We start from the raw sequence: 23,694 nt of genomic DNA, 5'->3' as shown, positions 1-23,694 counted from the left end.
CAACATGAATAAGTTATTTTCACTGTTCAAGTCATGGACACATATTTTTCATTTTCATCTATTTGAGCTTTGTGAACAACAATATTATGTATCAAATTTATGCTCTCATTGATTGATATGTTACATGCTATATTATCTATGCACAATCATCAAAACTAATAATAAAATGTATAAAATTGAGCTATTTGTATGCATAATCATCAAATTTTATACCAATAAATATAAAATTTGATACTGACCCTTTAAAAAATTGACTTTTTAATTAAGTCGTTCAAAATTAATTATCCAAATGCATTATGCAAAATTTTATTTTAATATTTATTAATAATTAAAATGATTTATTCTAATAATTAATTAAAGTGAAAAAAGAGAGAGTATATATTTAAACAAATAAAGTTATTAATTGTGTGCTGCTACTAGCTTATATATATAAAGGGAGAGTTATCCTTCTTGAAGCACCTGTTTTGATAATCTAACTACAATAGATAACTCTCTACTTATATACATAAACTAGTTTATATAACAAAACTCTTAATTAATTTCACTTCAACGAAAATTCTATGATTCTAATCATGCATAAAGTTTGATTTTAATAAATCATCTACCCATATATTTTCCCTATATTACAGCCATTGCCATCGCCTTCCACATCAATCATATGAAGTTGCCATCGCCTTCCACATCATATGAAGTTCCGAATATAGAACATCTTATTAGTTATCATTGCATGCATGAAGTTCCCAATTTAGAACATCTTATTAGTTATCTTTGCATGTGACGTCTATATGACATCCTCGCATCCTTAGTTGACAGCGTATCTTATTTTGTCCCGAGAGAAAAAGAACCGTGAGAGCGTGGGAAGCTTGGTAACAACAGGAGTCGATATTTATTCTTCAATCCCCGTGCAAATTACGGAACACAAATATGTGACTTTTGAATGTGAAACTGAAATTGACCGAAACGACAAACATTTTCAAACGTTTGGTCGGAAATCTTTACAAACATTCACCTATTGATGTGGTGAATACGAGCGTGTGAGAAAATCATGAAATATGGTGACAGCTCAAGTACATCCTTGAAACTTTCACTTCTTATATCTGTGTTTTTCAAAGAGATTTTGAGAATTATATCTACTCAGGAAAAAGTTGGAATAAACATGCGAAGACACATTCAACAAGTGCTTTATCACATTAGTTAAGAAAATCAATAGTTGCTAGTCATGTGCATTACGACCGTAATAATCGCACTGTATTAACGTGCATACAACAACATTTTCAACGGTTCGCAAACAGAAACAGAAACAGACTTCACAGACGCTCGTTGTCTATATAAGAGAGCCCAATGCCATAGCATTTCATACAACCATTGCGAGTTTCATCTTCTTATCGAAAATGGCCTCCAGTGAAGCCTTAAAGCCATTGCTTCTTTTGTTTGCTTCCTTTCTATTCATGTTAGCAATGACGGAATCAATAAGAACTCCTTTCAACACGACCAAGGCTGACAATAGCGTTAAATATCATGTTGAGAAGCCGGAGCTTGTTGTTCAAATGGTGCAAAGGTAATAAGCATGTTGTCTTTGAGAGGGTCTAGAAAGTTTAGAGAATTTAATTAAATAGCTCATCACATTCAATACATTGATATGCAATGCATATGACTGTGTGTGTCAATCATTCTCTACTTATTCTTATGCTCTTGCTTGGTGCTTGCCTTACCGTAATACCTATAATACCATTCTTGTGACAGTAGTTGGTACGCAGCTGTCAATAGCTATAGATGAAAATTCTATTCCCCATATCATTAGCTGTTAACGATTGTCTTTGTTCAGATACATTAATTCTAAGATGAACATGATACTGCAGAAAGGTTATCTAAGTCAGTTCAATTAAGAAGGCTTCGACGTTCTAGCGTTGTTTTATTGCCAGCATATATCGACAGTTGCATACAGTTGAGTTGAGATTATTTAACAATTTAAAGAACTGCTGCGCAGGAGTTTAAATAGTTCGAGAAGAAAGCTGAGCTCGTGCGGAACAGGGAACCCAATTGACGACTGTTGGCGCTGTGATTCCGATTGGGTTAACAACAGAAAGAGACTGGCTGACTGCGCAATTGGATTTGGCAAAAACGCCATTGGAGGTAAGAACGGGCGGTTTTATGTCGTTACCGATCCCAGTGACGATGACCCCGTCAATCCTAAGCCTGGCACTCTGCGCCACGCTGTCATCCAAACCGAGCCTCTCTGGATTATTTTTCAAAGAGACATGCTGATTCAGCTAAAGGAGGAGCTGATCATGAACAGCTACAAGACTATTGACGGCAGAGGAGCGAATGTTCATATAGCAAATGGAGCTTGCATTACAATACAGTACGTGAATAACATCATTATTCATGGAATTCATATCCATGACTGCAAACCTACGGGAAATACAAATGTGAGGAGCTCGCCCACACATTATGGGTATAGAACTATGAGTGATGGAGATGGGATTAACATCTTTGGATCAACCGCAATTTGGGTCGACCACTGTTCATTGTCAAGATGTACAGATGGACTGATCGATGCCATCATGGGCTCCACTGCTATCACAATTTCAAACAACTTTTTCACTCACCATGACAAGGTGCTCAAAACTGCCGGTTTATTTAGTCTGCCATTAATTTAGCTTTGCTTTTAAAAAGGTTTCATGATTATATTTATGGGCATGCTTTAAAAAGTTACTAGAAGCCTATTAGGAGACACATAAAGAGTATTGGTATTTATGGGCATATTCGTTTTCTGTAGGTGATGCTCCTTGGACATAGCGACGCGCATACCGAAGACGTCAAAATGCAAGTAACAGTTGCATTCAACCATTTTGGAGAAGGACTTGTTCAGCGTATGCCCAGGTATAGAATTCCGTATCAATCCTTGCATGAGGAACACAAGACATTAGCTCACTCAAGTTTATTTCTTTGATTTTCATTTCACTATAAGATGTATACGTTGTGATGCAGGTGTCGACATGGAAATTTCCATGTGGTGAACAATGATTACACTCACTGGGAAATGTACGCCATTGGCGGAAGTGCGAACCCCACCATTAACAGTGAAGGAAACAGATTCCTAGCCCCTGACAATCGATTCCACAAGGAGGTAAAAGTCCATTTGCAACTGATGTCTCATATATGTTCTTTGGTGTTCAATGGATGTAGAATAAGTATGGTAATGGGAAATGTGCAGGTGACAAAGCACCAAGATTCAACAAAAGGGAATTGGAGATCACTGGGAGATCTGATGTTGAATGGGGCATTCTTTACAGCATCAGGAGCTAGAGCATCTTCAAGCTATGCAAAGGCTTCGAGTATGGTGGCAAGAACGTCATCTGTTGTGGGCTCAATCACTGCAGCTTCAGGTGTTCTCAACTGTAGAAAGGGCTCGAGCTGTTAGACCAAAACATATGCATTATAGACAAATTGTTAGGAATCCCTTAATTCTATAGCTTGCCAAGCATGAGAGGACGGAGCGAGGCATGTTAGTTATTTTAGTTTTGTTTTTGGAGAGTCTCGAGTCATCTTTTAATAAATTTGAATATATCAGTAATGTTATTCTCAAAATTGAAGAATTGTCGTGGAACGTCAAGCCAATAACATTTATATTTATATTATCTTGATTGTCACTGAATTTCAATGTATTTCTTGAGTATGCCTTATAAGAAGTGCAATATAAAGATTGAGATTAGCTCAATTTGTGTTCACAGATTAGATTGAGGTTCATATAGATTGATTTTGACATGCTATTTATTCACACCAAATATTACTCAAAGAAGTATCAATAGTTTCTCTGTATTCTTAAAAAAAATCATTTATTATAGAAAATTGATTTAGTTTTATTCACATAACATCTAGGGCCTCAAATATTATGCTTGGTAAAAATGGAATAGAGTGAAAATGATCCTACAAATAAATCTCATTGCTAAATTTCTTCCAAATAAGACAATCTATTTATACCAAGATTGGTATGTTGCACTCTATGATATAAAAGGTGTCAACAAAAAATAAGTACAGGCTATATTTGATTAAAAAAAAAAATTCCCACACAATGCTACGAACAAACTCTTCATTTTTCTTTTGTTGGGTGTCACTTGAATTAAAAGTAGGACATCATGAGTTTGACAATCATCTTTTTGAAAAGTTCTCTCAAATGATTGAATAATTATTTGTTGTTAAATATTTATTTCTTCTTCTAAATAAATAGGAGCTATTAGGGTATGGTTATTGCTCTACATATCTGGAAATTATTTTGCTTTGCTAGTTGCATTGATATGAATTTTTTGTTTTTAAAGAAAAAATTGTGAACCATCTCAAAAATAAGACTATCATTGGTGAAACTATTTTGAATCGTAAATGTTTAAAGATTGATGAAAGAGCATCTTGGCTTGGTCAAAATAATGCTCTATAGATTTTCTCAGCAATCCTTGTGGTTCTTCTTAGTAGTGATTTGAATAGTTGGGTTGGTGAAGTGTTCGTGTCTTCATTCACGAGGTTCACTTGGTTTATATGATTTTCTTTTATGTTCATCGAGTGACTTTTGTGATTGTTTTTTGTGCATTAAAAAGTAGACAAGGTAAAGGCGGCTGACCCCAGGTTACAATAGGTTGGAGACAAGCTAGTAGTCCTTCTCCAATAGTTCATCCTATACCTTTTATTATCATAAAAACAATCCGTCTTCACAAAAAATGATCATAGTCCAGTAGGGTTTTAAACCAACCATTCTCTAGGAAGCTATAGAGAGAGCGAGTGACATCATTTTCCTTTCTCTTGTCCTTATCCTCATTTTCAACTCATAGAAGATACAATTTTGTGGCCATCGAATAGATCATCTTAGTGGTATACTCAGAAATGGCCTTGAATTTCCTGTGTAGGGTCTCTTGGTTATCAAAAATCTCTAAAGGGACTTCTATAGCCTATTCATCCTATCATTAATTTCATCTCTTTCACGTGGGGGCCGCTCTACCTTCCCCCCACCCCTCTTTGCATTCCTTATAGGGTAAGTGATATCACCACCCAAGCTCATTTCTGGGGAAGGCATCCCTTAAAAGGTATTAGAAACATGGGAAGGGCTAGGGTTACCCTTATTCTTAGAGCCATAGGTAGTGCGTGTCATTTCCATTTTCCTCTTGCTTGTAGGTTTAGCCTCCGTCCTCATGGATTTAGACCTAACATCATGAATATGCATTGGTGCTTCCTTAGAATAGAAGAGTTTCTACATGCCCACCTCATTTGAAACACTGGATTGTTTATACTAGATCATTCCTTTGAGAGATAGGCCTCCCACATTTGATATGAGTTCCTACATCACTACAACATTTGGGGACAAATTGCGATGACAATTTGTGATGGCGGTGTAATCTGTGTTGTTTTTCATGTCTCTTTTTTTTTGCAATTCTCCTCGATGAAATTGCAATACCAATATTGGCATCGCACTTGCGACACCCCTACGAGCATAAGCAAAAAAAAAATCATGACATAAATAATTTTCCATTTGTTTTGGTTATGGAGAGATGCACGCGAAAGAGGTGGAGAGCTCCAAATGAGGGTGAATAGTTGTGAATGTTGTCATGCCCTTGTGATTGGTGCATTTTGTTGTTGTGTCCTTGTGATCTTTACATTTCATTACCATGCCCTTTCTTTGCGATTTCATTGTCATTATTTGCCCTTTCTTTGCAATTTCATTTTCGTGTCATGCCCTTTCTCTGCAGTTTCATTGTCATGTCATGCCCTTGCGATCTACATGCCCTTGCTCTGTGATTTTCTTCAAGGGGTGAGAAGAGGTACATATGCAAAATGTTTTTTCTCTTTTCCTTGTAAACGTGTATGTCTTTATATTTCCTTCTAAACATGTATTTGTTTATATAGTTAGAGGGATCTCTTTTAAGGTGGTTATTACATATTATCTCACAATAGAAAAAAAGGGCCAACTACATACATATTCCACAATCCAAATAATAAAACAATTAAAGTCACTCAACCTGTGCTAAGTGAATTATCTCAAGATCCTAAACAAAAATATTGTAAACCATGAAAAATGGGTAGAGTTCACAAGAAATTTTATAAAAATATATAATAGCAGATGTTTCTAGAGAGAAACAAGCCAAAACCCAGTTAAATTTGTGTAGTTGTTGATTACAAATTCATGTAGAACTCTCATCAGATTAGGTAAACATTCCAAAATCTAGATATTAAATCAATAAAACTCACTCAACCCTGCTAAGTGACATACCCCAAGATCTTGCATACAAATAATCCAAACCACAAAAAGTGGGTAGAGTTCATAGGAAATTTTACAAAAATATATCATAGAATATATTTTTAGAAAGAAACAAGCCATAATCAAGTTAAACTGGTCTATTTTTTTATCACCTAGGTTGATTACAAATTCCCTTTTCTCTAGGACTATGAAATGTTGCTCTTCTTCAGTGAGTTGTACCACCATTGAATATTTTTAGAAACTCTGGTCAATGTTGAAACTTTGAATTCTCAGATAGTTGTAGGGATTGTGGTGAATATGTAACACTAATGAATGTTTTTACCAACTCTTTCCATTGTTCAAATGAGGGCATAGAGAGCTATAAATGTTGTCATGCCCTTGTGATCATTAAATTTTTTACTGTGCCCTTATAATATGAAACCAAAAACTGATAAAATTCTAATTAATTGATGAGATCAGTTGCAGAAACCTAACTGATATGTTTTCTTGTGCCATTGTCAAATTCTTACACTTGTTGAGATTCTAAACACTTGCAGTACTATGAATCATGAGACACGATGGAAAACTAGACAAGATTAGAGATTGCACTATGAAACAACTACTGAAATTCATTCATGCTTCTCCATGAGATTTTGAGAAATTCTCTCCACGCACATTTGTTCCCATGTGAGTTCAACATATTGGTGAACTAAGTGTATGAAAAATCATATCCAAAATTCTTTATTAGGGAATATTGCAGTTTACAATTAGATGTCGATCTCGTGAGTTTTTATTGTGTCTTAGTCGATATAATTCTATCACAATTTGTACTACACAATATAATTCAATGCGGAGTTATGATGTTAATTGGGGCAGTCTTCAAGGAATCAGGTGGCATGGGGTTGTCAAAGTATGCCAAAGCTTCAAGCGTGGGGCATCCCTCTATGCCTTCCATCATTGTTAACGTGGGTGTTCTAACTCTCTAACTTGCTAAGCACGATCAACACAATGAATCAAAGCTTATCACATATTTTAGTTTCTTTTGACGTCAAGATGCTCCACCCATTTCTCATGACTTCAAAAAATGTGTGAATAATACACCTCTCATATCTGAAATACATCAATAAACTTGATTAATGCTGTAAAAATTCATTTACATTTAAAAAAATTGAAGGTTGGGAATAATGCAGTGCCTAAATGAGTTTTGTTTAAAAATGTAAAATGTACAAATATAAAATCGTATAATTCTTAAGACGATGACTAAGATAATCTTTGATAAAATGTAGAGATTTCACTTATAATAGCATACACTCTTAATAGATAACCTTATAACTTATTTATCATATTGTAAATTGCATTTTCTTTTTTCTTTTTTTAACCATATCGTGCCAACTCTTTTAAATAGAAGAGTATTCTAATCGTTATAAAGATGCATGAGTATTGATTGTAATGTAATACTTGAATTCTATATAATGTGTGAAATCAAAATATTTGTATGTTCATCATAAATGTAAAGCATTATTCAATGATTTCTTTAAATTTTCATTAATTGAAAGCTTACTGTCTTAGAATACCACAACTAGATAGATCATTACATAAATATTGCAAAGTAACCTACCAATGGTAATAAAAAAAGGTAGGAGTTAGATTTTAAATGTAAAATTTGATTTTTGAATTAGATTCAAGGAATGCAAAAATTGGTCTTGGATACTATAACCACGATCCAAATTAAAAGATGGAGAATATAGGAATCACGGATGAATGTATGTGAACCTAGCCTAGTAAATAATCGGAATGCCACAGTATATCATAATTACAAGAAAATATGGAGCTAAAAGGGGACCTTCCCTGGGCTCTTTTCCTTTTCAATAATTAACAGAGAATAATCTTTGATGAGAAATTATATATAGTGTTGTGATAAAATTTACTCAAGACATGACAATAGAAAAGATTATAGTGCTTCAAATCTACTTTCAAAGAACTATTACCTTTTCAAACAATGTATATTAAGGGTTTAAATGAGCATCAAAAAAATACTCATTGTTTGTTTAACATTTATAACATATCATCATCTAATGTACAACCTATAATTTTTTTTTTTTTTTAATATGTCATATATCATTTCAGTGAATAAATATTAAAAAAATATGGAAAATTAATAATACTCCTCTAGTTTTTAAATTAATAAGCAATTATCTTTTGAATGTAAAAATTAGAATTTGGAGTTAGATTTAAGGAATGCAAAATTTGTCCTGAATATTATAGAGATGATCCAAAATAAATGACATAGAATATAAGAAGCATGGACGAATGTATGTGAATGTAGTCTAATAAATAATAGAATGTCATAGTATATCATTAGAACATGGAAATATTGAAACAAATGGGGACATGAGCTGGGCTCTTTTCATTTTGAATAATTAAAAAAGAGTTATCTTAGATGAGAAATTAAATATAGTTATGATAAAGTTATTCAATACATGGCTTCAAATCTACTTTGAAATTCCTAATTTTTTTTTTTCAATGATGTACATTAGGGGTTAAAATGAGAGAACAAAAGATACACTTCTTATATTTGAAATTCCTAACATATCATTGAAATTCCTAACATATCATCTCACGCACAACATGTAATATTATATTATTTTTATTTAAAATACTATTTTAGTGAAAACTTTTTTAGCACCATGTGTTTCATGTCAAACAAATTTATTGCTTTCCTAAGTTAAAATCTTGAAAAAAGGAAAATTAATAATACTCCCCTTTTTTCAAGTTAATAAATACATAGATTAAATACTCTTACTGTATTTAATAATTATTAAATACCCTAAAGAGTTTTACGTTACCTTTTTGAGTTTTGATTTCCTTTATAAGGATGATCTCTCATTGTAAACATGAACTTGAGATAATTCATTTTTTATAGCAATCTACTTTTTTCCTCATCAAGAATGTCTCATCTACGGATCTAGCTATTCAAGCCTCCATAGCCTTTTTTCTCTCTCTCCAGTAAGAGGTGTTTGCATGTAGATGGTTCTTGGGAGATGTGGGTTTGACCGTTTATCATTTTCAACAACCATGTGAGTTGAAAATCATTTAATAATTATGAAAAGCCATTAAATCTTTTTGAGCAACTAGCAGGCACAAGTCAAGATATCGATGCTTTTTGGGCATCTTTCTTTTAGTGGTAGCTCTCAATGTAATTGTCCCTTTTTGAGCACATTCATCAATCTTCATAATATATATTTCTTAGTCCCTACCTTGAGGATAGGAGACTATAGATTTTAATTAGTTTTCTCCCTATTTGTTGAATCTTGAAAAATGTGCAAGCTTAAAAAAAAATCATTTATCCTATATTTTGAAGCATTTTTTCTATTTAACTAAATTTTATTTTTTTGTTTCTAAATTTTTATTGCTTATGAATTTTTTTCCCAGCAATCTTTTCCATTTTTTGTGCGCAAAATTTAAGAAAAAATAAGCATGAAAAATACAAACATGGCAGTGGAAGTTGAAAAAATAATAGATGTGTCATTCAATGTATCTGCATGTGCCTATCTTCACTCTAATAGGTGACAACATGAGATAACTTGAGTTTGGGAAGTTATCATGAGATTTGAAAAACTAAGTAGCATGGTGATGTTAGATTATGTTGTTGACTCTTGATTAATTATGAAATTCTTCCCTTGGTTCTTATAAATGTATTATATTAAAATCGATATTATTATATCACAAGTGGTATAAAATTTAGCTTCACAAATATCCTAAACCTTGCAATTTTAGGTAGCATGTTGCATAATATCAATCTATATTGGTAAAAGTTTTTGGGAAAAACACTATTTTGGAATTTATTGTGATTAGCATATTGAAGTTCCAATCTATAAATTTTTAAAGCTATTAGTAAATTCTATCTACTAGTGAGTTATAAAATATGTCATATTCATATATAATAAAAATTATGATGAAATTTAGAAGAAGAAAAAACTATTGTCCTGTAATAAACTATGAATTGTAAGATTTTTCAAACAAATTACATGTTGGTAACATGCCATATAAATTGTGGTAACTTTTAAATATAAACAAAAAATAGTTTAATACACCAAAATCTGTCATTGGATTCAATTAGGTGCTATGTGCACTTGATAATCACCTATCGCTCCATCGAAAATCACCAACCCTACAAATGAGCTTATGAATAATTTGAACTCCTAACTATGAAAGAAAAAAATTTACTTATTGATGATAATTTTTTACTTGTAGACAATAGTTTGTTTCATTGATCGCCTTTATAAAATAACCATTCGAACATATTTTTTTCAATTTTGAGTCTTTATCATACATGAACATGCAAACACACATTTTCTAGTATTTTCTAATGTACTATTCACATATTTATTGATATAATACTACTTTTAATCCATAAAAAAGAAATTATATAAATCAAATGATAGTATCACAATAGTATCATTATATATATATTTTTTTATCAAAATAGACAACTAAACGCTAGATACACAATTCATGCAAAAATTGATAGTTTAAAAACAAATCAAAAACCCCATATTAAGATTGTATCTATGTATGTAGAAAACTAATCTATACAAAAGATGTAGTAAATTACATTAAGTTATTAGGAAAGCATTGAAACAAGAGCTCTAGGAGATGCTTTTTGAAAAATCTTACAATTCATAGTTTATTACAGGACAATATTTTCTTCTTCTTCTAAATTTCATCATAATTTTTATTATATATGAATATAACATATTTTATAACTCACTAGTAGATAGAATTTACTAATAGCTTTAACAAGTTATAGATTGGAACTTCAATATGCTAATCACAATAAATTCAAAAATAGTATTTTTTTCCAAAAACTTTTACCAATATAGATTGATATTATGCAACATGCTACCTAAAATTGCAAGGTTTAGGATATTTGTGAAGCTAAATTTTATACCACTTGTGATATAATAATATCGATTTTAATATAATACATTTATAAGAACCAAGGGAAGAATTTCATAATTAATCAAGAGTCAACAACATAATCTAACATCACCATGCTACTTAGTTTTTCAAATCTCATGATAACTTCCCAAACTCAAGTTATCAAAGTTGATAGGTATAATCCAAAAACAATAAGAAGAAAATTATACTCATCAAAAAGAATATTTGTAACTTAAAACACCAAAGTTAGATTTTATTTAATTTAAGATCAGTAGTATATTTCTATATACATTGTAAGATGTTTTTGGATTATGATTAATATATTATTGCACAAATAATTTACTAGCAAAACTAGTACCGACATCTTCAATTATAGTACATATAATATTGGAAAAAATATCACATATGCTCATTAAATTTTTTTATTTTGACTTTTCATTTATATAAAAATCTAATATTATGGATGAGGGTTAAGATAAGAATATAAAATATCGATAAGAAAACCTATTATAGTACCTTACGTATTAGAAGGTGATGTAAGTATTTACAATAAATTTTAATTAAAAGTAATATATTAAACTTATAAATATTGTGGAGAGTTAGTTCACACTTAAATATCTCATAAATCTAATTGAGAGATGATCTCCACATGAAATGTGAAGCAAGATTAATATATTGATTTATCTTTTATGATATTTACACTAACATAAAATCTCCATAGTGCTTACTATTCTCACATGGAATGGAAATGAAGTAGATAGGGTAGAATCTATGTGTAACACATCATTTAATCACTATAAACTTGCTTCAAAATCTTTTAGACTATCGATTTGGCATAAATGCACTTCTCTTAAGAATTGTTTGGGGCAGAATTTCACTTTTTCAAATACTGTACTTCCTTATTATCTATACAACACTCATTATAACCCACAACTATCAAAGGAATTGTAAGCTCAATTTTAGAGACATTTTTTAATCTTTAAACCTAGGTTTAATTTGATTTTGATGTGTTTTCATTCACAGAGAGGGTGGTTTTGGTTTACCTCATTTTATAGAATAAGTCAAACAAGAAACATTCTTCCAATACTACTATAAAACATTTAATTGAAAATTTATATTTGCATATAAGAAAAATATAAAAAATTAAAATTATAAAAGATGCCTAATTTGTTATGGTTGTTTGTGAAAGAAATATAAAAAATGTTCTTATATGTAATGTACTTCAGGAAAATAAATCTTGAGAGTTCCTATAAATAATATTATAAGCTACATATCATTATATAATTATCTAATTATGTGATATCAGGTAAAGGAAATATTTTACTTTCTTTTTATTATTCTGTAAGGAACCCTAGAAATTATCCTCATCAACAAAATATACATGTACATTAATAAATATTTATATATATTCATGTAATGTGACATTAATTAATGTACTTATTTTTTTCTTACCTTGAGTTGTAGGCATTCGTCAATTTTCAACAACATATATGCCTTAAAAACACAAGACAACTTGCAAAGGTGGATTTGGACCGTGACTATGAAGAAATGTTAAATTGTGCGGAGTGATACACAATTTCTAAGGAGGGTGGATGCCTACGAATAAAAGGGAAAGATGGTTTGCAAGTAATTATTTCATCCCAATGAATATTTAAAAAATATATATAATTACTACAAAATGATGGGGCTAAATATAAAATTTCTTACACTGGAGAAAGTTGTCTTGATAATGAAGAAAATGATTCATCGGATCACAGGGCTTCCGATGTTGGCCAAGGCAAGAACCACCAATGCCCTGAATCGGGTGGAACTGTAAAAGAAAACCCTTGCCAAGTGGGATGGAAGGGGTATGAAGATTAGTTGTGTTACTGATATAGAGTTAAAATTTGAAATTCATGTAATTGCACACAAGATATATAGCTCCAGTTGACTCAATAATGTATCATGTGGAGCAGTGGATCTCAGTTACGGGGTGGTGAAGAATGACATGTCCTTCGACCCTACCAAGTTGGTGTTGAAATTGAAGACAATGAACATGTTTAGAGAAATACTACAGAATATGAATGGGAGATTATATCTAGGTTGCACCAGGGTCAAAATATACGATGCTCAGAAATAGACATGTTCGGGAGAAGAGACATTGATAGACAAACAAATTGGTCTGTTGATTATCAAGAAGAAGAGTACACTACCAGAGCAATCAATTTCATAAGTAACATGAAGAATCATGGGTGTCTTGTCTATGATGAAATTCCTCGATGCATAAACTACATGACCTTTGGTGAGAAACAAAAAAGGCAGTCAACATGACATGACACACTACCACAGTAATCAAAATGAAGAACTATTGTTTATGATAATTCAAGGCACATCAAGAACAGGAAAGTCATATTTAATTGGTTCCATTAGTCAATCTCTTCAAAATGCGGCAATGCCCTCCCATTCTCCCCTTCTATTACTTTTCCTAATAGGAGTTGCAACATTCAATACAAGAGCTTCTACAATTGATTCAAAATAGAAGGTAACAGTAAGAGATTGTTCTCAACTAGAAGGAGCAAGGCTCACAAGTTTTTGAGAAGAAATTCCACATTTAAAATATATTTTGATTGATGAAATGAGATTCATTGGTCAAAAAATGTTGGAAAATATAGATTTATGACTGCGACAAGCATTCCCACAATCTGCACACATAAGCTTTGGAGGTAAATATTCCATTTCTACATCATGAATATCTTACTCATGTGAAATATACATTATTTGAATCAAATACATGAATAAATACATAGTTTTTAAAATATATTTTTTCCTCAATTGTATTTCAGGTGCATCTATAATATCGGTGGGAGATTTTGGCCAGCTACCTCCTATCAATGATAGAGCAGCATATGACAGTAATAAACAGGAAAAGTTTCTAGGTCAGGAATTCAAGACTGTGGTCACACTAGATAAGATATTCAGACAAGATGGGGAAGATATTGAGCGACAAATATTTTGACAACTTTTGATGAATCTAAGAGATGGAAACTCACAAATTGATGATTTGAGGTTGCTGGTGTCAAGGGTCCCTATCAACATAGATGTCGCAACAATTGTTTAATTTGATAATGTTTTTCATTTGTTCTCAAAAAATGAAAATGTTCATGCTCGTAATAAAAAAAATGCTACATTCATTGAAGCATCCGATTGCACCTTGTGTTGCATCGAAAGTAGCTTCTATCAATCCAATAGATTACTGTTAAAATGATGAGCTTGATTTGGAGTTGTTAATCTGTAACGATTGAAGGGTCATGCTAACTTCAAATCTATGGATAGAGGTAGGTCCTATAAATGGGGCTCTTGGATACATTCAAAAAAATATCTACAAGAAAGGAAATGCTCTGCTTAAGCCTCCAACATATGTGATGGTTGAGTTTGATGGTTATTCAGGACTACCATTCGAAGATCATAATCCAAAGATAATTCCAATACCACGAATACAAAATGGTACAACAGTTCAATTTCCATTGAGGTTGGCATGGGCATTGACCATTCACAAATCTCAGGGATTGACTCTTCCCAAAGCGACAATTGATGTAGGATCAAGAGAAAGAGCAGGGATTGACATTTGTGGTAGTTTCACATGTAAAATATCTCTAGTGTTTGAGAATGATGCCTCCTTTTACATATGATTATTATGAGAAAATGAAAAAGGGTAGACAAATTTCAAGCGCAAAGATGAAGAAAATAGACTTAAGTGCCTTGAAGATAGTTGACGTGATATGTTATTCTTAAATGTTATGTCCATAAAAGTCTTTTTGGACACATTAGTATTTTGTTTGTAACACTCCCTACTATATTCCATGTTTTAAAAAAGTCTCTATTATACAATGAAAAATGATATAAATAACTTTCTTGATTTTAATTTATTCTATTTTGAGAAACCCAATCTCTTTTTGTGATATTTAATTTTTATAGATCTTAATTAATTGTAGTGATGTATTAAGTAATAATTATATCTTAACTAATTGTAGTGATTTTTTAAGTAATAATTGTAGATTGATTCATTGAGTAATATCAGTTTATGTTTACAATTTATATTTACTTTTGCTACAATGTTTCTTAATGTTCGATGATAATATTATGGACAACTTTTTTTTAATTTAAACTATTAAATTAAAATATTCATTACAAAATTTCAAAGAAAAAACCAATGAATATAATTTACTTATTCTAATTATCCTCCAATATTAATTTTCTTTTGTTTCATATTTTTAAAATTAGTGAACTTAAATTTTTCAAATATGGTACAATAAAATAATAATATTATTAAAAATAAAATATATTTCTATTGACTTTATTTGGTCTATATTTAAGTATAAGTCCTAAATTTGATTTGTGTGTTCCATATTTGATTGTATCTTATAACGGTTTTATATATATTTATGTTGATAATTGTTTAAAAGTTTGTAGCATATCATTTGAGCTATGGATTTTCTATTGGAGCATCAAATATCATTGTTACGAGTCGTGCTGCTTCTGTGACCTCAAATAATTTCTGTGAGATCGATTTAGATAAATGTAAAAGAATAATCCAGAAATCGTGCTCACACCTAATCAAAGCCTTGGAGAATGGTTCATTGTTAATTGATAGTGTTGATGAACTAGAAATAACGGAAATGGTGGATGTTGCAAAAGTTATTTATGACACATTTGCAAAAACGGATGCATTTCTAGAAATGATGAAAGAACTCTACCGTGATCATTGCTCTAATAAAGGTTGCAACACCATCCTTATCATTGAGGAATATGTGATGCAGCTGCATCATCATGGAGAAATGTTCTTTCTTTAGTTTCTTCTCATATTTCCTATACTCCATCTAAATACTTCTACTTGGGCTTATATTTCCTATTTCATCTATGTAAGTTTTATGAACAACAACATGAATAAGTTATTTTCACTGTTCAAGTCATGGACACATATTTTTCATTTTCGTCTATTTGAGCTTTGTGAACAACAATATTATGTATCAAATTTATGCTCTCATTGATTGATATGTTACATGCTATATTATCTATGCACAATCATCAAAACTAATAATAAAATGTATAAAATTGAGCTATTTGTATGCATAATCATCAAATTTTATACCAATAAATATAAAATTTGATACTGACCCTTTAAAAAATTGACTTTTTAATTAAGTCGTTCAAAATTAATTATCCAAATGCATTATGCAAAATTTTATTTTAATATTTATTAATAATTAAAATGATTTATTCTAATAATTAATTAAAGTGAAAAAAGAGAGAGTATATATTTAAACAAATAAAGTTATTAATTGTGTGCTGCTACTAGCTTATATATATAAAGGGAGAGTTATCCTTCTTGAAGCCCCTGTTTTGATAATCTAACTACAATAGATAACTCTCTACTTATATACATAAACTAGTTTATATAACAAAACTCTTAATTAATTTCACTTCAACGAAAATTCTATGATTCTAATCATGCATAAAGTTTGATTTTAATAAATCATCTACCCATATATTTTCCCTATATTACAGCCATTGCCATCGCCTTCCACATCAATCATATGAAGTTGCCATCGCCTTCCACATCATATGAAGTTCCGAATATAGAACATCTTATTAGTTATCATTGCATGCATGAAGTTCCCAATTTAGAACATCTTATTAGTTATCTTTGCATGTGACGTCTATATGACATCCTCGCATCCTTAGTTGACAGCGTATCTTATTTTGTCCCGAGAGAAAAAGAACCGTGAGAGCGTGGGAAGCTCGGTAACAACAGGAGTCGATATTTATTCTTCAATCCCCGTGCAAATTACGGAACACAAATATGTGACTTTTGAATGTGAAACTGAAATTGACCGAAACGACAAACATTTTCAAACGTTTGGTCGGAAATCTTTACAAACATTCACCTATTGATGTGGTGAATACGAGCGTGTGAGAAAATCATGAAATATGGTGACAGCTCAAGTACATCCTTGAAACTTTCACTTCTTATATCTGTGTTTTTCAAAGAGATTTTGAGAATTATATCTACTCAGGAAAAAGTTGGAATAAACATGCGAAGACACATTCAACAAGTGCTTTATCACATTAGTTAAGAAAATCAATAGTTGCTAGTCATGTGCATTACGACCGTAATAATCGCACTGTATTAACGTGCATACAACAACATTTTCAACGGTTCGCAAACAGAAACAGAAACAGACTTCACAGACGCTCGTTGTCTATATAAGAGAGCCCAATGCCATAGCATTTCATACAACCATTGCGAGTTTCATCTTCTTATCGAAAATGGCCTCCAGTGAAGCCTTAAAGCCATTGCTTCTTTTGTTTGCTTCCTTTCTATTCATGTTAGCAATGACGGAATCAATAAGAACTCCTTTCAACACGACCAAGGCTGACAATAGCGTTAAATATCATGTTGAGAAGCCGGAGCTTGTTGTTCAAATGGTGCAAAGGTAATAAGCATGTTGTCTTTGAGAGGGTCTAGAAAGTTTAGAGAATTTAATTAAATAGCTCATCACATTCAATACATTAATATGCAATGCATATGACTGTGTGTGTCAATCATTCTCTACTTATTCTTATGCTCTTGCTTGGTGCTTGCCTTACCGTAATTTCTATAATACCATTCTTGTGACAGTAGTTGGTACGCAGCTGTCAATAGCTATAGATGAAAATTCTATTCCCCATATCATTAGCTGTTAACGATTGTCTTTGTTCAGATACATTAATTCTAAGATGAACATGATACTGCAGAAAGGTTATCTAAGTCAGTTCAATTAAGAAGGCTTCGACGTTCTAGCGTTGTTTTATTGCCAGCATATATCGACGGTTGCATACAGTTGAGTTGAGATTATTTAACAATTTAAAGAACTGCTGCGCAGGAGTTTAAATAGTTCGAGAAGAAAGCTGAGCTCGTGCGGAACAGGGAACCCAATTGACGACTGTTGGCGCTGTGATTCCGATTGGGTTAACAACAGAAAGAGACTGGCTGACTGCGCAATTGGATTTGGCAAAAACGCCATTGGAGGTAAGAACGGGAGGTTTTATGTCGTTACCGATCCCAGTGACGATGACCCCGTCAATCCTAAGCCTGGCACTCTGCGCCACGCTGTCATCCAAACCGAGCCTCTCTGGATTATTTTTCAAAGAGACATGCTGATTCAGCTAAAGGAGGAGCTGATCATGAACAGCTACAAGACTATTGACGGCAGAGGAGCGAATGTTCATATAGCAAATGGAGCTTGCATTACAATACAGTACGTGAATAACATCATTATTCATGGAATTCATATCCATGACTGCAAACCTACGGGAAATACAAATGTGAGGAGCTCGCCCACACATTACGGGTATAGAACTATGAGTGATGGAGATGGGATTAACATCTTTGGATCAACCGCAATTTGGGTCGACCACTGTTCATTGTCAAGATGTACAGATGGACTGATCGATGCCATCATGGGCTCCACTGCTATCACAATTTCAAACAACTTTTTCACTCACCATGACAAGGTGCTCAAAACTGCCGGTTTATTTAGTCTGCCATTAATTTAGCTTTGCTTTTAAAAAGGTTTCATGATTATATTTATGGGCATGCTTTAAAAAGTTACTAGAAGCCTATTAGGAGACACATAAAGAGTATTGGTATTTATGGGCATATTCGTTTTCTGTAGGTGATGCTCCTTGGACATAGCGACGCGCATACCGAAGACGTCAAAATGCAAGTAACAGTTGCATTCAACCATTTTGGAGAAGGACTTGTTCAGCGTATGCCCAGGTATAGAATTCCGTATCAATCCTTGCATGAGGAACACAAGACATTAGCTCACTCAAGTTTATTTCTTTAATTTTCATTTCACTATAAGATGTATACGTTGTGATGCAGGTGTCGACATGGAAATTTCCATGTGGTGAACAATGATTACACTCACTGGGAAATGTACGCCATTGGCGGAAGTGCGAACCCCACCATTAACAGTGAAGGAAACAGATTCCTAGCCCCTGACAATCGATTCCACAAGGAGGTAAAAGTCCATTTGCAACTGATGTCTCATATATGTTCTTTGGTGTTCAATGGATGTAGAATAAGTATGGTAATGGGAAATGTGCAGGTGACAAAGCACCAAGATTCAACAGAAGGGAATTGGAGATCACTGGGAGATCTGATGTTGAATGGGGCATTCTTTACAGCATCAGGAGCTAGAGCATCTTCAAGCTATGCAAAGGCTTCGAGTATGGCGGCAAGACCGTCATCTGTTGTGGGCTCAATCACTGCAGCTTCAGGTGTTCTCAACTGTAGAAAGGGCTCGAGCTGTTAGACCAAAACATATGCATTATAGACAAATTGTTAGGAATCCCTTAATTCTATAGCTTGCCAAGCATGAGAGGACGGAGCGAGGCATGTTAGTTATTTTAGTTTTGTTTTTGGAGAGTCTCGAGTCATCTTTTAATAAATTTGAATATATCAGTAATGTTATTCTCAAAATTGAAGAATTGTCGTGGAACGTCAAGCCAATAACATTTATATTTATATTATCTTGATTGTCACTGAATTTCAATGTATTTCTTGAGTATGCCTTATAAGAAGTGCAATATAAAGATTGAGATTAGCTCAATTTGTGTTCACAGATTAGATTGAGGTTCATATAGATTGATTTTGACATGCTATTTATTCACACCAAATATTACTCAAAGAAGTATCAATAGTTTCTCTGTATTCTTAAAAAAAATCATTTATTATAGAAAATTGATTTAGTTTTATTCACATAACATCTAGGGCCTCAAATATTATGCTTGGTAAAAATGGAATAGAGTGAAAATGATCCTACAAATAAATCTCATTGCTAAATTTCTTCCAAATAAGACAATCTATTTATACCAAGATTGGTATGTTGCACTCTATGATATAAAAGGTGTCAACAAAAAATAAGTACAGGCTATATTTGATTAAAAAAAAAAATTCCCACACAATGCTACGAACAAACTCTTCATTTTTCTTTTGTTGGGTGTCACTTGAATTAAAAGTAGGACATCATGAGTTTGACAATCATCTTTTTGAAAAGTTCTCTCAAATGATTGAATAATTATTTGTTGTTAAATATTTATTTCTTCTTCTAAATAAATAGGAGCTATTAGGGTATGGTTATTGCTCTACATATCTGGAAATTATTTTGCTTTGCTAGTTGCATTGATATGAATTTTTTGTTTTTAAAGAAAAAATTGTGAACCATCTCAAAAATAAGACTATCATTGGTGAAACTATTTTGAATCGTAAATGTTTAAAGATTGATGAAAGAGCATCTTGGCTTGGTCAAAATAATGCTCTATAGATTTTCTCAGCAATCCTTGTGGTTCTTCTTAGTAGTGATTTGAATACTTGGGTTGGTGAAGTGTTCGTGTCTTCATTCACGAGGTTCACTTGGTTTATATGATTTTCTTTCATGTTCACCGAGTGACTTTTGTGATTTTTTTTTGTGCATTAAAAAGTAGACAAGGTAAAGGCGGCTGACCCCAGGTTACAATAGGTTGGAGACAAGCTAGTAGTCCTTCTCCAATAGTTCATCCTATACCTTTTATTATCATAAAAACAATCCATCTTCACAAAAAATGATCATAGTCCAGTAGGGTTTTAAACCAACCATTCCCTAGGAAGCTATAGAGAGAGCGAGTGACATCATTTTCCTTTCTCTTGTCCTTATCCTCATTTTCAACTCATAGAAGATACAATTTTGTGGCCATCGAATAGATCATCTTAGTGGTATACTCAGAAATGGCCTTGAATTTCCTGTGTAGGGTCTCTTGGTTATCAAAAATCTCTAAAGGGACTTCTATAGCCTATTCATCCTATCATTAATTTCATCTCTTTCACGTGGGGGCCGCTCTACCTTCCTCCCACCCCTCTTTGCATTCCTTATAGGGTAAGTGATATCACCACCCAAGCTCATTTCTGGGGAAGGCATCCCTTAAAAGGTATTAGAAACATGGGAAGGGCTAGGGTTACCCTTATTCTTAGAGCCATAGGTAGTGCGTGTCATTTCCATTTTCCTCTTGCTTGTAGGTTTAGCCTCCGTCCTCATGGATTTAGACCTAACATCATGAATATGCATTGGTGCTTCCTTAGAATAGAAGAGTTTCTACATGCCCACCTCATTTGAAACACTGGATTGTTTATACTAGATCATTCCTTTGAGAGATAGGCCTCCCACATTTGATATGAGTTCCTACATCACTACAACATTTGGGGACAAATTGCGATGACAATTTGTGATGGCGGTGTAATCTGTGTTGTTTTTCATGTCTCTTTTTTTTTGCAATTCTCCTCGATGACATTGCAATACCAATATTGGCATCGCACTTACGACACCCCTACGAGCATAAGCAAAAAAAAAATCATGACATAAATAATTTTCCATTTGTTTTGGTTATGGAGAGATGCACGCGAAAGAGGTGGAGAGCTCCAAATGAGGGTGCATAGTTGTGAATGTTGTCATGCCCTTGTGATTGGTGCATTTTGTTGTTGTGTCCTTGTGATCTTTACATTTCATTACCATGCCCTTTCTTTGCGATTTCATTGTCATTATTTGCCCTTTCTCTGCAATTTCATTTTCGTGTCATGCCCTTTCTCTGCAGTTTCATTGTCATGTCATGCCCTTGCGATCTACATGCCCTTGCTCTGTGATTTTCTTCAAGGGGTGAGAAGAGGTACATATGCAAAATGTTTTTTCTCTTTTCCTTGTAAACGTGTATGTCTTTATATTTCCTTCTAAACATGTATTTGTTTATATAGTTAGAGGGATCTCTTTTAAGGTGGTTATTACATATTATCTCACAATAGAAAAAAAGGGCCAACTACATACATATTCCACAATCCAAATAATAAAACAATGAAAGTCACTCAACCTGTGCTAAGTGAATTATCTCAAGATCCTAAACAAAAATATTGTAAACCATGAAAAATGGGTAGAGTTCACAAGAAATTTTATAAAAATATATAATAGCAGATGTTTCTAGAGAGAAACAAGCCAAAACCCAGTTAAATTTGTGTAGTTGTTGATTACAAATTCATGTAGAACTCTCATCAGATTAGGTAAACATTCCAAAATCTAGATATTAAATCAATAAAACTCACTCAACCCTGCTAAGTGACATACCCCAAGATCTTGCATATAAATAATCCAAACCACAAAAAGTGGGTAGAGTTGATAGGAAATTTTACAAAAATATATCATAGAATATATTTTTAGAAAGAAACAAGCCATAATCAAGTTAAACTGGTCTATTTTTTTATCACCTAGGTTGATTACAAATTCCCCTTTCTCTAGGACTATGAAATGTTGCTCTTCTTCAGTGAGTTGTACCACCATCGAATATTTTTAGAAACTCTGGTCAATGTTGAAACTTTGAATTCTCAGATAGTTGTAGGGATTGTGGTGAATATGTAACACTAATGAATGTTTTTACCAACTCTTTCCATTGTTCAAATGAGGGCATAGAGAGCTATAAATGTTGTCATGCCCTTGTGATCATTAAATTTTTTACTGTGCCCTTATAATATGAAACCAAAAACTGATAAAATTCTAATTAATTGATGAGATCAGTTGCAGAAACCTAACTGATATGTTTTCTTGTGCCATTGTCAAATTCTTACACTTGTTGAGATTCTAAACACTTGCAGTACTATGAATCATGAGACACGATGGAAAACTAGACAAGATTAGAGATTGCACTATGAAACAACTACTGAAATTCATTCATGCTTCTCCATGAGATTTTGAGAAATTCTCTCCACGCACATTTGTTCCCATGCGAGTTCAACATATTGGTGAACTAAGTGTATGAAAAATTATATCCAAAATTCTTTATTAGGGAATATTGCAGTTTACAATTAGATGTCGACAATTAGTTTACAATTAGATGTCGACAATAGTTTGTTTACTTATTGATGATAATTTTTTACTTGTAGACAATAGTTTGTTTCATTGATCGCCTTTATAAAATAACCATTCGAACATATTTTTTTCAATTTTGAGTCTTTATCATACATGAACATGCAAACACACATTTTCTAGTATTTTCTAATGTACTATTCACATATTTATTGATATAATACTACTTTTAATCCATAAAAAAGAAATTATATAAATCAAATGATAGTATCACAATAGTATCATTATATATATATTTTTTTATCAAAATAGACAACTAAACGCTAGATACACAATTGATGCAAAAATTGATAGTTTGAAAACAAATCAAAAACCCCATATTAAGATTGTATCTATGTATGTAGAAAACTAATCTATACAAAAGATGTAGTAAATTACATTAAGTTATTAGGAAAGCATTGAAACAAGAGCTCTAGGAGATGCTTTTTGAAAAATCTTACAATTCATAGTTTATTACAGGACAATATTTTCTTGTTCTTCTAAATTTCATCATAATTTTTATTATATATGAATATAACATATTTTATAACTCTTTAGTAGATAGAATTTACTAATAGCTTTAAC

At 32.4% G+C, this 23,694-nt stretch overlaps 2 protein-coding genes across 3 annotated transcripts; both read left to right on the top strand.

The window, feature by feature from the left end:
- The first annotated feature begins 1,391 nt into the window (after positions 1-1,391).
- LOC149545320 (putative pectate lyase 18) lies at positions 1,392-3,424 on the top strand. The gene is made up of 5 exons (XM_089793927.1): positions 1,392-1,558; positions 1,988-2,618; positions 2,780-2,883; positions 2,992-3,130; positions 3,218-3,424. The coding sequence occupies exons 1-5, from the start codon at positions 1,392-1,394 to the stop codon at positions 3,422-3,424; spliced, it is 1,248 nt and encodes a 415-aa protein (XP_089650053.1).
- Positions 3,425-17,470: 14,046 nt separating this feature from the next.
- On the top strand, positions 17,471-19,503 carry LOC149545319 (putative pectate lyase 18). 2 transcript variants are annotated; one of them, XM_089793925.1, is made up of 5 exons: positions 17,471-17,637; positions 18,067-18,697; positions 18,859-18,962; positions 19,071-19,209; positions 19,297-19,503. In XM_089793925.1, the coding sequence occupies exons 1-5, from the start codon at positions 17,471-17,473 to the stop codon at positions 19,501-19,503; spliced, it is 1,248 nt and encodes a 415-aa protein (XP_089650051.1). The 2 variants fall into 2 exon arrangements, with proteins under 2 accessions (XP_089650051.1, XP_089650052.1); XM_089793926.1 differs by having other exon boundaries at positions 17,612-17,637; positions 19,071-19,264; positions 19,325-19,503.
- The last annotated feature ends 4,191 nt before the right edge of the window (positions 19,504-23,694 follow it).

Source organism: Cupressus sempervirens, chromosome 7 (assembly GCF_028749045.1).
Source record: "Cupressus sempervirens isolate cs-2001-9-10 chromosome 7, ASM2874904v1, whole genome shotgun sequence".
NCBI classification, from domain to species: domain Eukaryota; kingdom Viridiplantae; phylum Streptophyta; class Pinopsida; order Cupressales; family Cupressaceae; genus Cupressus; species Cupressus sempervirens.
The sequence above is the reverse complement of the archived record's forward strand: the minus strand, read 5'-3'. Positions and strand labels throughout refer to the sequence as shown.